The 13,009-nt window shown below is 44.9% G+C and overlaps 1 protein-coding gene across 1 annotated transcript; it reads right to left on the reverse strand.

Annotated features, from left to right (window-relative positions):
* Nucleotides 1-6,409: 6,409 nt before the first annotated feature.
* cryaa (crystallin, alpha A) lies at nt 6,410-11,788 on the reverse strand. The gene is made up of 3 exons (XM_035409809.1): nt 11,296-11,788; nt 9,648-9,770; nt 6,410-6,622 (listed from the first exon to the last, which is right to left on the reverse strand). The coding sequence occupies exons 1-3, from the start codon at nt 11,491-11,493 to the stop codon at nt 6,410-6,412; spliced, it is 534 nt and encodes a 177-aa protein (XP_035265700.1). The 5' UTR covers nt 11,494-11,788.
* Between the last annotated feature and the right edge of the window lie 1,221 nt (nt 11,789-13,009).

Below are 13,009 nucleotides of genomic sequence, written 5' to 3' on the forward strand. Positions count from 1 at the left end.
CACTGCCACCACTAAGTGCCTTGGTCGGAAGGTTGCCAAAGGTAAAAGGAGGCCAAATAATCAATCCCAGAACAACACAAAGTTGTGTGTAAATCACCATTTATCATCCCAGAAACGTTCTGATTGGCTGACTGTGGGTTGGTGCTGATGGCTCTCGATTTAATCTCAGACATATCGTAAGCTGATTGGGCGCAGCACAGTGTGTAATTATAGATCGGCTTTATTAGGTCTGGGATTTAATAGCTTATAGCTGGGTAGCACTGTGGTATGGTACTACCTTGTGTCCAATCACAAAAATATGATACAGAGCTTAATAACTTAATAACTAAACCATAAACATTTTCCTCAGTGATGAAATACAATTATATGGATGTACAGTGAGCTCCATAGTGTTTGGGACAAACACATATTTTTTCTTGATTTGGGTCTGTACTCCACAGATTTGTAATAAAACAATTCACATGTGGTTAAAGTGCAGTTTCTCAGATTTATTTAAGGGTATTATTATACACTTCGGTTTCACCGTGTAGAAATTACAGCACTTTTTTATACATAGCCCTCCCATTTCAGGGCACCATAATGTTTGGGACACATTCATGTTATAGAAATGAGATTAGTCATGTTTAATACTTACATTGTATATCCTTTGCATGCAATGACTGCTTGAAGTTTGTGGCCCATAGACATCACCAGGTGCTGAATATCTTCTCTGATGTTGCTCTGCCAGGCCTGTGCTTCAGCCATCTTCAGCTTCTGCATGTTTTGGGGGCTAGTTGCCTTAAGTTTTCTCTTCAGCACAAGAAATGCATGTTAAATTGGATTAAGATCATATGTCTGACTTGACCAGGCAAGTTTCTTTGGCTTTTAAAAGCTCCTTAGCTTCTTTCGCAGTAGCACGATTAGTGTCTTGCTAGAAGATGAAGTGCCATCCAATGAGTTTGGAGGCATTTCGTTGAACTTGAGATAAGATGCTTTGGTAAATTTCAGAATTCATTTTGCTGCTGCTATCACATTACATCATCAATGAAGGCAAGTGAGCCAGTACCTGTTGCAGCCATACATGCCCAAACCATAACACCCCCACTACCATGTTTCACAGATGAATGGGGTGCTTGGGCAGTTTCTTTTGGCCTCCACACTGTGCACTTGTCATCACTCTGAAACAAGTGAATATTGGTCTCACCTGTCCACAATACCCTTTTCTAGAACTCAGCAGGCTCTATTATGTACTTTTTAGCAAACTGACTAACTGCAGTCAGGTCCATAAATATTTGGACATTGACAAAGTTATTGTTATTGCTACCACAGCATATTGGAGTTGAAATTAAATAATGAATATGCTCAAAGTCCAGACCGTCAGCGTTAATTTGAAGGTATTTACATCCAAATTGGGTGAACGGTGTAGGAATTACAGCACTTTTTATATGTGGTCCCCCCATTTTTAAGGGACCAAAGGTAATCGGACAATTGGCTGCTCAGCTGTTCCATGGCCAGGTGTGTTTTATTCCCTCATTATTTAATTTACAAGTAAGCAGATAAAGGGTCTAGAATTGATTTCAAGCTTGGCATTTGCATTTGGAATCTATTGATGTTAACTCTCAATATGAAGTCCAAAGAGCTGTCACTGTCGGCGAAACAAGCCATCATTAGGCTGAAAAAAAACCCATCAGAGAGATAGCAAAAACATTAGGTGGGGCCAATCAACTATTTGGTACATTCTTAAAAAGAAAGAACGCACTGGTGAGCTCAGGAACACTAAAAGGCCTGGAAGACCACGAAAAACAATTGTGGTGGATGACAGAAGAATACTTTGTATTACTCTAGTAAGAATACTCTAGTGAAGAAAAACCCCTTCACAACGGTTGGCCAGATCAAGAACACCCTCCAGGAGGTAGGCGTATCTGTGTCAAAGTCAATAATCAAGAGAACACTTCACCAGAGTAAATACAGAGGGTTAACCACAAGATGTAAACAATTGGTAAGTCTCAAAAACAGGAAGACCAGATTAGAGTTTGCCAAAACACATCTAAAAAGCCTGTACAGTTCTGGAACAACATCCTATGGACAGATGAGACAAAGGTCAACTTGTACCAGAATGATGGGAAGAGAAGAGTATGGAGAAGGGAAGGAAGTGCTCATTAAACAAAGCATACCACCTCATCTGTGAAGCATGGTGGAGGTAGTGTTATGGCGTGGGCATGTATGGCTGCCACTGGAACTGGTTCCCTTGTATTTACTGATGATGTGACTGCTGAAAAAAGCAGCAGGATGAATTCTGAAGTGTATAGGGCTGTATTATCTGCTCAGATTCAGCCAAATGCTTCAAAACTCATTGGACGGTGCTTCACAGTGCAGATGGACATGACCCAAAGCATACTGCGAAAGCAACCGAAGACTTTTTAAGGCAAAGAAGTGGAATGTTCAGCAATAGCCAAATCAATCACCTGACCTAAATCCAAATGAGCATGCATTTCAATTGCTGAAGGCAAAACTGAAGGCAAAACGCCCCAAGAACAAGCAGGAACTGAAGACAGCTGCAGTAGAGGCCTGGCAGAGCATCACCAGGGAAGAAACCCAGCATCTGATGATGTCTATGGGTTCAAGACGTCAGGCAGTCATTGACTGCAAAGGATTAAAGTATTAAAAATGACAATTTAATTTATGATTATGTTAGTTTGTGCAATTACCTTTGAATATTTTTGACAAAACCCTTAAATTAAAGCCGAAAGTCTATACGTAAATCACGTCTTGATTGTTTCATTCCAAATCCATTGTGGTGGCGTACAGAGCCTAAATTATGAAAATTATGTCACTGTCCAAATACTCATGGACCTGACTGTACTGTCTTCGTACTAGTCTTCGGCAGTCAATAGTCACTGACATCCATGCCTGCCTCCTGAAGTGCGTTTCTGATCTGTTGGGCAGGTGTTTGAGGGTTGTTCTTCATTATGGTGTGAATTCTTTGGTCATCAATTGTAAAGGTCTTCCTACCAGGCCCTTTGCAATTGCTCAAGAGCTTACCATTACTCTCCTTTGTATTAATGACATTCCAAACAGTTAATCTTGTGAGCCAAAGGTTTGGCCTCTCTGGCTGTATTTTCTTATTTCTCAGCCTCAGACTTTCATTGGTCCTCATATTGACAAACACTGATAGGCAATTAACAGACAGAAACAAAAGTCTATTATCAAGACTAGATATTGTAAGCCCTCTTATACCTGCACCAAGGAAGCAAATGAATATACCTGACTCATCAGGAAACAACTGTGAAGCCTTTTGTCTCAAACATTATGGTGCCTAGTGGAACTATATACAAAAACTTCTGTCATTTCTATGTGGCAAAACCAAAATGTAAAAAATACCCTTTAATAAAAGCTGATAATCTGCACTTTAACCACATGAAAATTGTTTGATTGATTACAAATCTAAAATTGTGGAGTACAGCACCAAATGGAGAACAAAAATATCTTTGTCCCAAACATTATGGATCTCACTGCATGTATGTGCATGTGTATGTGTTTGAAATAATTATTTTATGTAGGTATGCATGAGCTTGCTTGTGTAAAATAAGCTCTTATTTTCTGATATAAATGTTCATAGCCTGCTTTTTATCATTTGACATCATACAAGTATCAGAAAAGGCTAATTACTCTTTCCCAATTTCCAGTATCAGAACTGGAGGCGGAGGAAAAACTCTCCCAGCTCAAATGAGACTCGGCTTGTTTCTCTTGGTGGAGGAAATGGGAGTCGTGCTTGTTTTAACGTGTCCCTGTACTTGGAAACGGGGTCGAAAAGGGGAGGAAGCGCCGGGTGCGTCACTGAGTTCCACTCGGGAGTCGAGGCCACAGTCTCAGGCAATGATAGCGGAATACCACTACACGCTGAATTGTAAAACGGGAAACAGATGCACGTACCAGTACATTTCGTACACGTGTACGAAAAAGGAAGACAGACCGACCTGACAGATCTGTCACAGGAGAGTCTGTAAGCTCATCTCTGGGCACCGTTTCCAGAGTCATTTTATCATCTGCTGTGCTCACAGTAAACGCGCATTCCTCATTGCGCAGAGAGAGAGAGAGAGAGAGAGAGAGAGAGAGAGAGAGAGAGAGAGAGAGAGAGCGCTCCTCTTCCCCGGCCCACCACACACGATGCATTACCCTTTGTCATTCCGCACCATTAGCTACTTCTCTCCCCAGGCTGAACAATAATGTCAAAACTGTCTTAACTCGAGCGTCACCAACTCGACTAGTTTATTAAGACAGACAGCTCATAACTGGACGAATTCCATAGTCATGCGTTTTTATGCAATCTGAGGGACATAAATGGGGAAGAAACAAATGCGGAATCACCAAAAAGCAATGCATTTTAAAGTGGGTCGCTGGAAGTTCTAACAATGGAATGAGGCCAGCACTTGCCACGTGCCTAAATGGAATGGCTTTAGATGTGACGTCAACATACAACTCGCCAATGAACGGTGAATTGTAGAACTTGCGAAAACTGTCCAGTTTGGCAAGATAGCTTTTGGCCCAGTCGGCTGAGTGAGGCCAGCAGACTGTGATATGTGATGACTGTAATCAGAGACAGGTGGAGGTGACTGAAGTGATATGCAGCTTAATCGACGCTGCCACTCACCACATTCAAGGGAGAGAGAAGGTAAGATTCACTGTGCATTATAATAAACCTTCAGTATGATGTGACGCAAAGCTAATTTGCTGCCTGAAAAAGAACGTGAGGGCTGCAGGTTCCATGTTCGCTTCGTGATGTGTTCGGGGAGTGTGAGTGATGGAGGGTTGAGTGATGGCCCAATTTGATTCCAGCCTATGTTTGTTTAGCGCAGAAATAAAGCATATTTTATGTCAGTCATGTGGACATAAGGAGCAGACCTGATTGATAATAGAGACCCAGGAACTTAGTGAAGTGGTTGTGACAGTCAATCATAGGAGGAGGGTGGGGGTAGATTGGGGGGCGGGGGGGGGGGGCGGGACCATGTCAACAGACCCAATTTCCCAATCGTTACAAGCCTCTGTTACAAGGGTCTCTGTCATTGGGCTGTCCGGATTATTCCCGTTAAGGGGGGTTTGGGGGGGGGGGGGTTCACACAGACAGCCACAGTGCAGTCACTGTTCAAAGATCATCAGAGATCAGCAGAGCCCTTGCATCTGTTCACTTTATCACTTAGTGGTGAGGACCTAACACAGGACTGAGCTCTGGAGTTGGCCCTTGTATGTGGAAACCTGGCTCAGTCAGTTACCCAATAATCTGGGTGTGTTCAGGCCAAGAACAGCAGACCCACCCCCCCACCCCCCACCCCAGGGTCATGGGCTGTTAGGCCAATGGATGTGGCTGGTCACCGCATTCTCAGATTAGAATCTTGTTGGCTGGTTGGTTGGCGAAAGTTCTGAGGAAGTGAAGCAAATGTTGAGGGTGTGGCTTGGCGGGGGGTAGGTAGCGAACAGTTAATTCCTTAAAATAAGTACATAAGTGGCAACATAATCAAATGGAATGCAGTGACATCATTGCTCAATAACCTTTTCTAGGGACATGTTGTTCCTCTTTTAAAAATATAATGTCATAAAATAACACGGCCCACACGCTCTCAGTGTGTGTGCATACACATTGATTATTCTAGGAGGGTTTATCATATCAAAACAGTAATTAAAAGCAGACCATAAAGACACAAACAGGCACACGCCCCTCACACACCTTAAATAGGGATTAACAGATACAAGGCATGATTGATGGATGTCATACAGCTAACACCCAGGAAAACAGAAAGAGGAAATAAGAACAAGGCAAGAATGTAGTCGGCCTTTTCATTAATTCTTTATTTAACTTCTTTTAGTAGGACTTCTCAAGCGCTGTGCCAGATATCAGTATCAGTGAGCCAAAAAATCTACAGGACAGGAAAGCTTGGCTGACAAAAAACGAAGAGAAAGGGTTTGAAAGAGTGGACACGGGAGTGGAAAAAGCCAGGTGGATGCGTGGTCCTGTTGATGGAACCTCTCTGGAATTCAAATCTTCGGGCTAAACAATCAAATGCGCTCAACACTGGACCCCATTCCTCTCCATCCATTCTCATAATCACAGATAATAATAATAATAATAATAATAATAATAATGTCAGTATTAATAATAGTTTACCTAGAAAAGTGGAGAATAGTCAACTGGACATGCACTGATACCTATGAGATGGCTCTTGGGGTTAGGAGGAGAGGGTGGCCATCTTGAGTGGTAGAGGGGGTTGCTGGGAGATGAAAGAGAATAAGGGGACTAGATATTCCACCTAACCCCCACCCCCCACCCACCCCATGATACCTTTCCTCAGATAGGTGCCTCTCCCCAAGCTGCCTCCCTCCCACCCCCTCCCCCCCCTCATACCCTCACTCTCGCCAGGCAGCGAGCCACACCTATTTAAGAGGAAGGCGGAGCGGGGTTGGCCTTGTCCTCACGGGTGACTGGGACATTGCGGTCACTGCGGTTGGAGTCCGTTCCCGTGGAGACCTTGGGTCCGCAGAAGGTCAGGAGGCCGTCGGAGGACAGCGTGCAGATGACGGCCAACTGGTCCACACTCGAGGGCATGCGGTAACGGCGATGGAACTCACGGGAGATGTAGCCGTGGTCATCCTGAAGAGGAGGAGAAGAAGAAGGAGGAAGAAGAGGAGGGGCAGCAGTGGAAAGATGATTTCATGAGGAAGAGGGGGAAGTGAGGCAGGGCAAAAAAAGAACAGCAAGAATAACAAAGGTCAGGGTGCGGTCACTGTATCGTAGTCTCTTTCAAGAATAATGCCTGATCAAAGATGGTTTTTGAGGAAAAGTGATATTGATCTTTTCTGCCCAGAGGCAATCTCCACACCATGTTATGAAACACCTGAAAGTCTTTCGGGCAATATAATGACTAAATTATTGAGTTTATAACCCAAAGACTGCAGGCTTGATTCTCAGGTAGGGGACTGCCATTGGATCGTTGAAATAGGTAGTTACCCTGAATTGCTTATATGTAAAGTATATATGTATATATAAGTATATATGTAAAACAAACAAAAAAAATTTTTGGATAAAAAACTCTGGATAAGATGTAAATGTAAAAAGTCCCAGACTTTTTACAGACAGGAGTTGTCGTTCTCAGAGGGGATTGCGAATTTAACTTTTTATTCTAACTGACATTTGTGTTTGGAAGCTGTGTCGAGTGGTGTCCTTCCCATAGTTGTGCCAGTATCTGTGCTGTTGCAGTGCTACTGATCAAAGGGTTTGTTTTGCCATTGTCATGCATGGTACATTAAAAGATGATATGAATGAACAAAGTCTTTTCTCTACAGGGTGTAAACCCGGTACTGCAGTTCATCAAGGCTACAGAGAAAAGAGGTTCAGGCCCCCAGTCAGTGGGTAGTCCCTCACAATGCCTGTCCAGAGTCAAACCCTGGCCTTTGATATAATTTGACACACCACAGCCAGGCAAATCTGGTTCTTGGTCAATGGCACAAGCCTGTGATTGGATAAAAAGGTTGCTTTGTGAAGGAGCAAAGGATTCTGGGAGGACAGTGAATGCAGTACCACTCTATGCGGAATTGACTTAACTCAAAAGTGCACATTGCTCACTGACTCAGGCTGGCGATAGTTAAGTTCATTGCATTGGCCCTGAGCAATGTGGAGCCACCTGATGTCACTTCCTGACATATTTAAGCCAAAACCTCATCGTGAAAATTTCCATGTGACTCAGGTGATTTTTTTGTACACTCCTGCCCCAGGGCACCTGGAAGCCTGAATGAGCAGCGTGACTGCTTTTCCGGCCAGGAACCTTTCATGAAAGCAAAACGGTTTGTCCACAGAATCAAGCAAAAGCACAAAGCAAATACTGCCTTCCCTTTTTCTCGCTCAGTCACAGAGGAGACTCAGTTCCCATTTCCCAGCAACGACGGCGCTTCAGTGCAAACCCCACAGCCTGTTCGCTCTAATCAGGAAATCGCCACCCCCCCTCCCCGTCTTCTAGCGCCCTCTAGTGACCATAAGACTCAAACACTGGAAAGTGCTTGTCAGCAACAGTAACAGTCACAGTAAAAGATGCGGTGATCAGCAAGGTGGGTTCCAAGTCTTTGCTATAATTTGAACACCATGCATTTTCAAGGGAGACACTGTGACTACAAGGCCACTGTTGCTCATTCTGTCTTAATGAGCGGGCCCCCCACTTTGACCCGTGTGACACTATGCCCAATAGCGCATTGCATGAGAGGAAAGACCCCTGCCATGGTGCCCCAGGCATCTAGCCGCAGCACGGTCCATGTTAACTGAGGGGGCCAGAGTGGCACAGGCAAACAAAATCGCCTTGTCCCGAAAAGCGGGGCGCTGCCACGGTCTTAAAATCTGCAGTATAGGGCATTACAATTGAAAACAGTTCATTCAAACCCTTGGTTCAACGGTTTGAATTCTATGCTATCTCACCTGTCACAAAAGAATTTTGTTTCAACTCTGGTAAAACCCCAACTACGTAAATGGGTTACAGACATGTTTCAGCCGATGGGAATAATAGCTTGCTGCTTGTGCTGATCTTGTGCCTGCGAAGGTGCCCTATCTCAGCGTTCGTGATGGTGGAGAGCTGCCTGGGGGGCTCAGACAGACAGTCTCGCACAGAATCCCTTCCCCGCAGTCAGCTGCTCCTGAGAGTGCACTAAACTTTCCGAGAGTTAGAAAGGTTAGTCGCAAACTTTCCCCCGGCCGCCGGCGGTACAACTGGGAATGTGTCCGTGACGCCAAGGAGACGTAAGAAAGATTTTTAAAAAAATTATTTAAAAGCATTCTTCCCAGAAACTGTTCTCCAGTTAATCCCCAAGTTAAAAAAAAAAAAAAAAAACTGGTGCATGGTGTCCTCTGTTTCAGTTTATGTCATCATGTTAAGGGCACCCTTACAAAAAGCCATTAAACTGAAGTTCACTTTTATTGAGCATATTTAAATATAGTTCAGTTATTGAAGTGTACCTCTGTAATTTCGATAAACTTACATATTACAATTGTAAGTGTACTATTTTGATACTTATTGAGAAACCTGAACGCCTTGATGCTTTGGGGTTAGCATTATACGGGAGTTATATAGAGTGACATATTTCTGAGAGGGAGTATGCCATTCAATCGATCTAAACTGAAAAAGGGAACATACATAAGATGGAAGCTTATCTAGCATTGCATTGTAAATGAATATAAGGCAGTGGTATTCTCTTCTAGCTCCAAGTGAGGTCAAGCCTACTTACAATGTACAGTCGTCACCCCTAACAAACCTGAGTGCACTATGATACACTGCATCAAGTGGTTTGAGGGTACGGGCAGATGCACGCATGTGGATTATAGCAGCATAATTCAGTACACATAAAAGTTTTTTGAATGTCTTCTAATCTAGAAGCCCTTATTAAGCAACTTTTGTTCCTGTAGAAAAAACCCAATTTATATTTCAGTTTTTTCATGAACAATTCACATGTGAATTGTTTGATTACAAATCTAAAATTGTTGAGTACAGAGGCAAATCAAGAAAAAATATATGCCTTGGACCCAAACATTATAGCGCTACGTACATTTACATACATGTTTAACACACACATGAAAGCTTAAATACTGTGCTCAGTCCCAGTGGGGTGAGGTGGTGTTGGGAGCGGGGGGGTCTCACCTGTCTCTCTCCATGTTTGCCCTGGATCTCAACATAGTCATCCACCACCTTGACACTGAGCTCATCGGGGGAAAAGTGCTTCACGTCCAGGTGAACAGTGAACTTGTCCCTGTCGGACCTCACCTGTGCAGAGGAAGAGGATGCCACAGCACGGATCAGAGGTGGGGTCACTCTTCACCTACCACCCCTCCCCCCACCCCCCTTTACTGTAGGCCCAAATGGAGGGCGCTATCAGCACAATTCATTGGTCTTCACAGAGGAAGAATGCATTGCCAAACTTTCCAGAAACCTTTGAGAGTGGACTTCAAGGCAGACCTCCACACCAGTGATTGACAAACTTGCATTGTTACTGATTTCGTAATTACCATAGACTCGGGCATCAAAACTCTGAAACTTCCCCTGAGCCTGTGAACCATCTGCCCCAATTTAACCATGAGTGTCAGTATCACATGCCCTGGAGCCTGACAATGAAACAATGACACAGAGTTAATGGCCTCATTTTTAAGCCTGCAACATAATAAGTAATGACGTGCTGGTTATTATGGTGATGATTGCTCTCCGTAACAGACTGGGTACCGATGACACTTAATTGTTGCCATTATAGACAGGGCTAGCAAAACCCTTTCTGTCTTTCTGAATCCCACTCCCGCAATCTGCCAGCACTGTATCTTTCTATCCGCCTTCTCTCTGCTGTTTTTCTTTCAGTTTTTAAAGATAAAGAAGGTATGTGGGATAAGTAGTCAGCAGGCCACTATGCTGTGCTCATGTCTCTCCATGGGATTGTTTCGTTTGTACGTGTTTTATTGGCTCATTCGCTAGCGCACTGGCTATGTTACCGGTTGGCGGTCAGCCGCAAAGCACGCAAGCTTTCTTTGTGATAACACAAAGGATCAAACGACGGTTTTTGTTTTCAATGGAGATGGTATCCTAGAAACTGAGTGGAAAACAATGGCTTGTATTTACATGTAGATGACAAGAAAGCCATTTTCACAGTTGATCTGAAAAATTGATTATATGTCAAAATTTGCGGAGAGTTTGCTTGGGATATAACTGAGAAGTACTCCAGATATATTCCCTAAAATAAGATGTGCCTTGGGCATCTCAAAACGGCCTGACCAGTCACAGCCCATCCTCGTGGGACTACAGCTGCTTTCCGTGCTCATGGTAAAAGGCCGCAGTCCAGAACAGCAACATTCCAGGAAGAAGATGATTATGCTTGTTTTCCATGGGATCTCCATGAGCAAAGAACTGACTGAAGCTTATATGTCAAACCTCTCCCATCCCTGGACACAGTCTAAGGTGGAATTTAATACCAGCAACACAAACTTGACTGTTGTCACACTACTGTGTCCTCAGAACTGACCACTCAAGGCTTCCAAATCGCACAGACAGCTTTTCAAAACTTTATTGGTCAATACGGGTAAATGCAGAGCTCCTTAAGAGATGCAATACTGAATAATTGATATTTATTGATGGGGAATAAAACAAATTGCACAGTTTACTCTTATTAATGCAGCAAAAACAAAAAAGGTACGGTTCCAAAAGCACTTTACTGTGTAGCTCAAAGGCAAAACAACAGCAAAAATATTGGCAAACTTCTTCCCCCTGAATGAACTCAAGTGTTTTTTTAATTCATTTTTTTTGTTACCTCAGAGATGCCGGAGTTGGAGGATTCCAGAAAGTTCCGGAAGAGAGTCTGTCTGTAGTAAGGGCTGATGGTGGGGGCCATGTAGGGGAAGCAGTCATAATCGAACATGCCCTCCCCGAAGAACTGGTCGAAGAGGCGGGTGGGGTACAGGGGTCCCGGGCCGCGTCTGAACCAGGGGTGCTGGATCGCTATATCCATAGTGTCTGGCTGGGCTTGGGCTCAGGGATCACGGCGGTTTGGGACAGAATTCAGGCTTGTGAGGAGTGAGCGAGCGAGCGAGAAGGAGAGCGTGGAAAGACGGAGGCAGCAGGATAGAAGATGAGCCCCGGTGGCGAGTGACCCACCACTCCCGCCGTCCCGTCTATATATACCTGTCCCACAGAAAGGGGGGCTTTAGCTCGGATCTCTCTGGAATGACATTATCTCATTGGTGCTGTCCGGGACCGTCAGCAGAATCAGCGGGCATGGTGGTGACCTGCAGATGACAGTCTGGGCTGGGACCCTTTTTTTGGGGGGGGGGGGGGGGGGTAACACTGTTCAAGCACTGGCTGGACAATAATCTTCTGCCAAAACAACCAGGACTATGGTAGACTGAGGGGCAGGAAGCTGAGGGTGGGTTTTGGGGAGGCGGGGGGGGGGGGGGGGGGGGCTGTTAGGGGTGAGGGGGTGCTGGGTAGGGGTGGGATTTAGCTTGGCAGAATGCACAAGGGCCTAATTATACAAGGATGCTCCATTACCCAAATTTAGCCCTGCTCACACACATAGTAAAAAAATCCAGTCAGCACTGAAGGAGAATGGCCTCTGCTAAAGATGCAAACAATGCAGCTTATAAAGAACAGAGTGTAACTGCAGAGGAAGCCTTCTCGTGACGCACGCAGAGCTGATAATCTTCAGACTCCCAGCCACTGAGCAGGAGGGTGAGTTTTAATAGCGGAATGGAAAGCCTCCAGAATAGAGAGGCAGAGGAGGATGTCAGCCCCTGCCGTGATTTTGAGGAAACCGAACAGACAGTACCGCACATGGAGGGACAGACCAAACCTTTCGTCACTGGCCGCGGTAAATGCGATCTGATCCTTATGCCTGTGTCCAGCAGAGACAGCACACTGGAGCCTTCACATAGCCTTCATTTATACTTCTGAATGTTTAATTCAAGCACTGTTGAGAGAAGCTGTGCATTAATCAGAGGTTCCGGTGTATGCTAGTTTCAGTGTTCCTCAGCATTTAATTGGTCAGTTACAGGAGCTTATTGCACAGCTAAAGCACCATGAATGATTTCTTGTGTCTGAACTTGTTGCTGATTTTAAGTTTAAAATAAAAACCAATGGATCCTCTGGTCCTCCAGGGCCAGGTTTGGGGGCACCCCTGATCTTGGACATACCAACTGGGCTCAAACTGGCCACTCAGTGGTTGCAAGCCAAGTCTCCCAAATGGCTTTCTCCAGGACCCGGAGGAAAGGCTTCCAGAAAAACCAACAGCGTGGATCTTTTTCCAGCTAGAGAGCCCCGGTCAGCTCCCCAACAGTGGCCAGGAGGTGCAGAATGCACACGAGGTGGGGGAGGGGGGGAGGAAGGGAAGGGCGGGGGAGAGTGGGCATTGTTGGGGTTCCGGCGGGTGGATGTAATGGGGGTTTAGGCACTGGCCGGATTTCAGCGCAGTCAGCAGGACAGGGGGCATCCGCCCAGATTTCGGGTTTTGTCAATGGACCGAACAATGG

This window comes from Anguilla anguilla, chromosome 3, assembly GCF_013347855.1.
Source record: "Anguilla anguilla isolate fAngAng1 chromosome 3, fAngAng1.pri, whole genome shotgun sequence".
Lineage (NCBI taxonomy): Eukaryota > Metazoa > Chordata > Actinopteri > Anguilliformes > Anguillidae > Anguilla > Anguilla anguilla.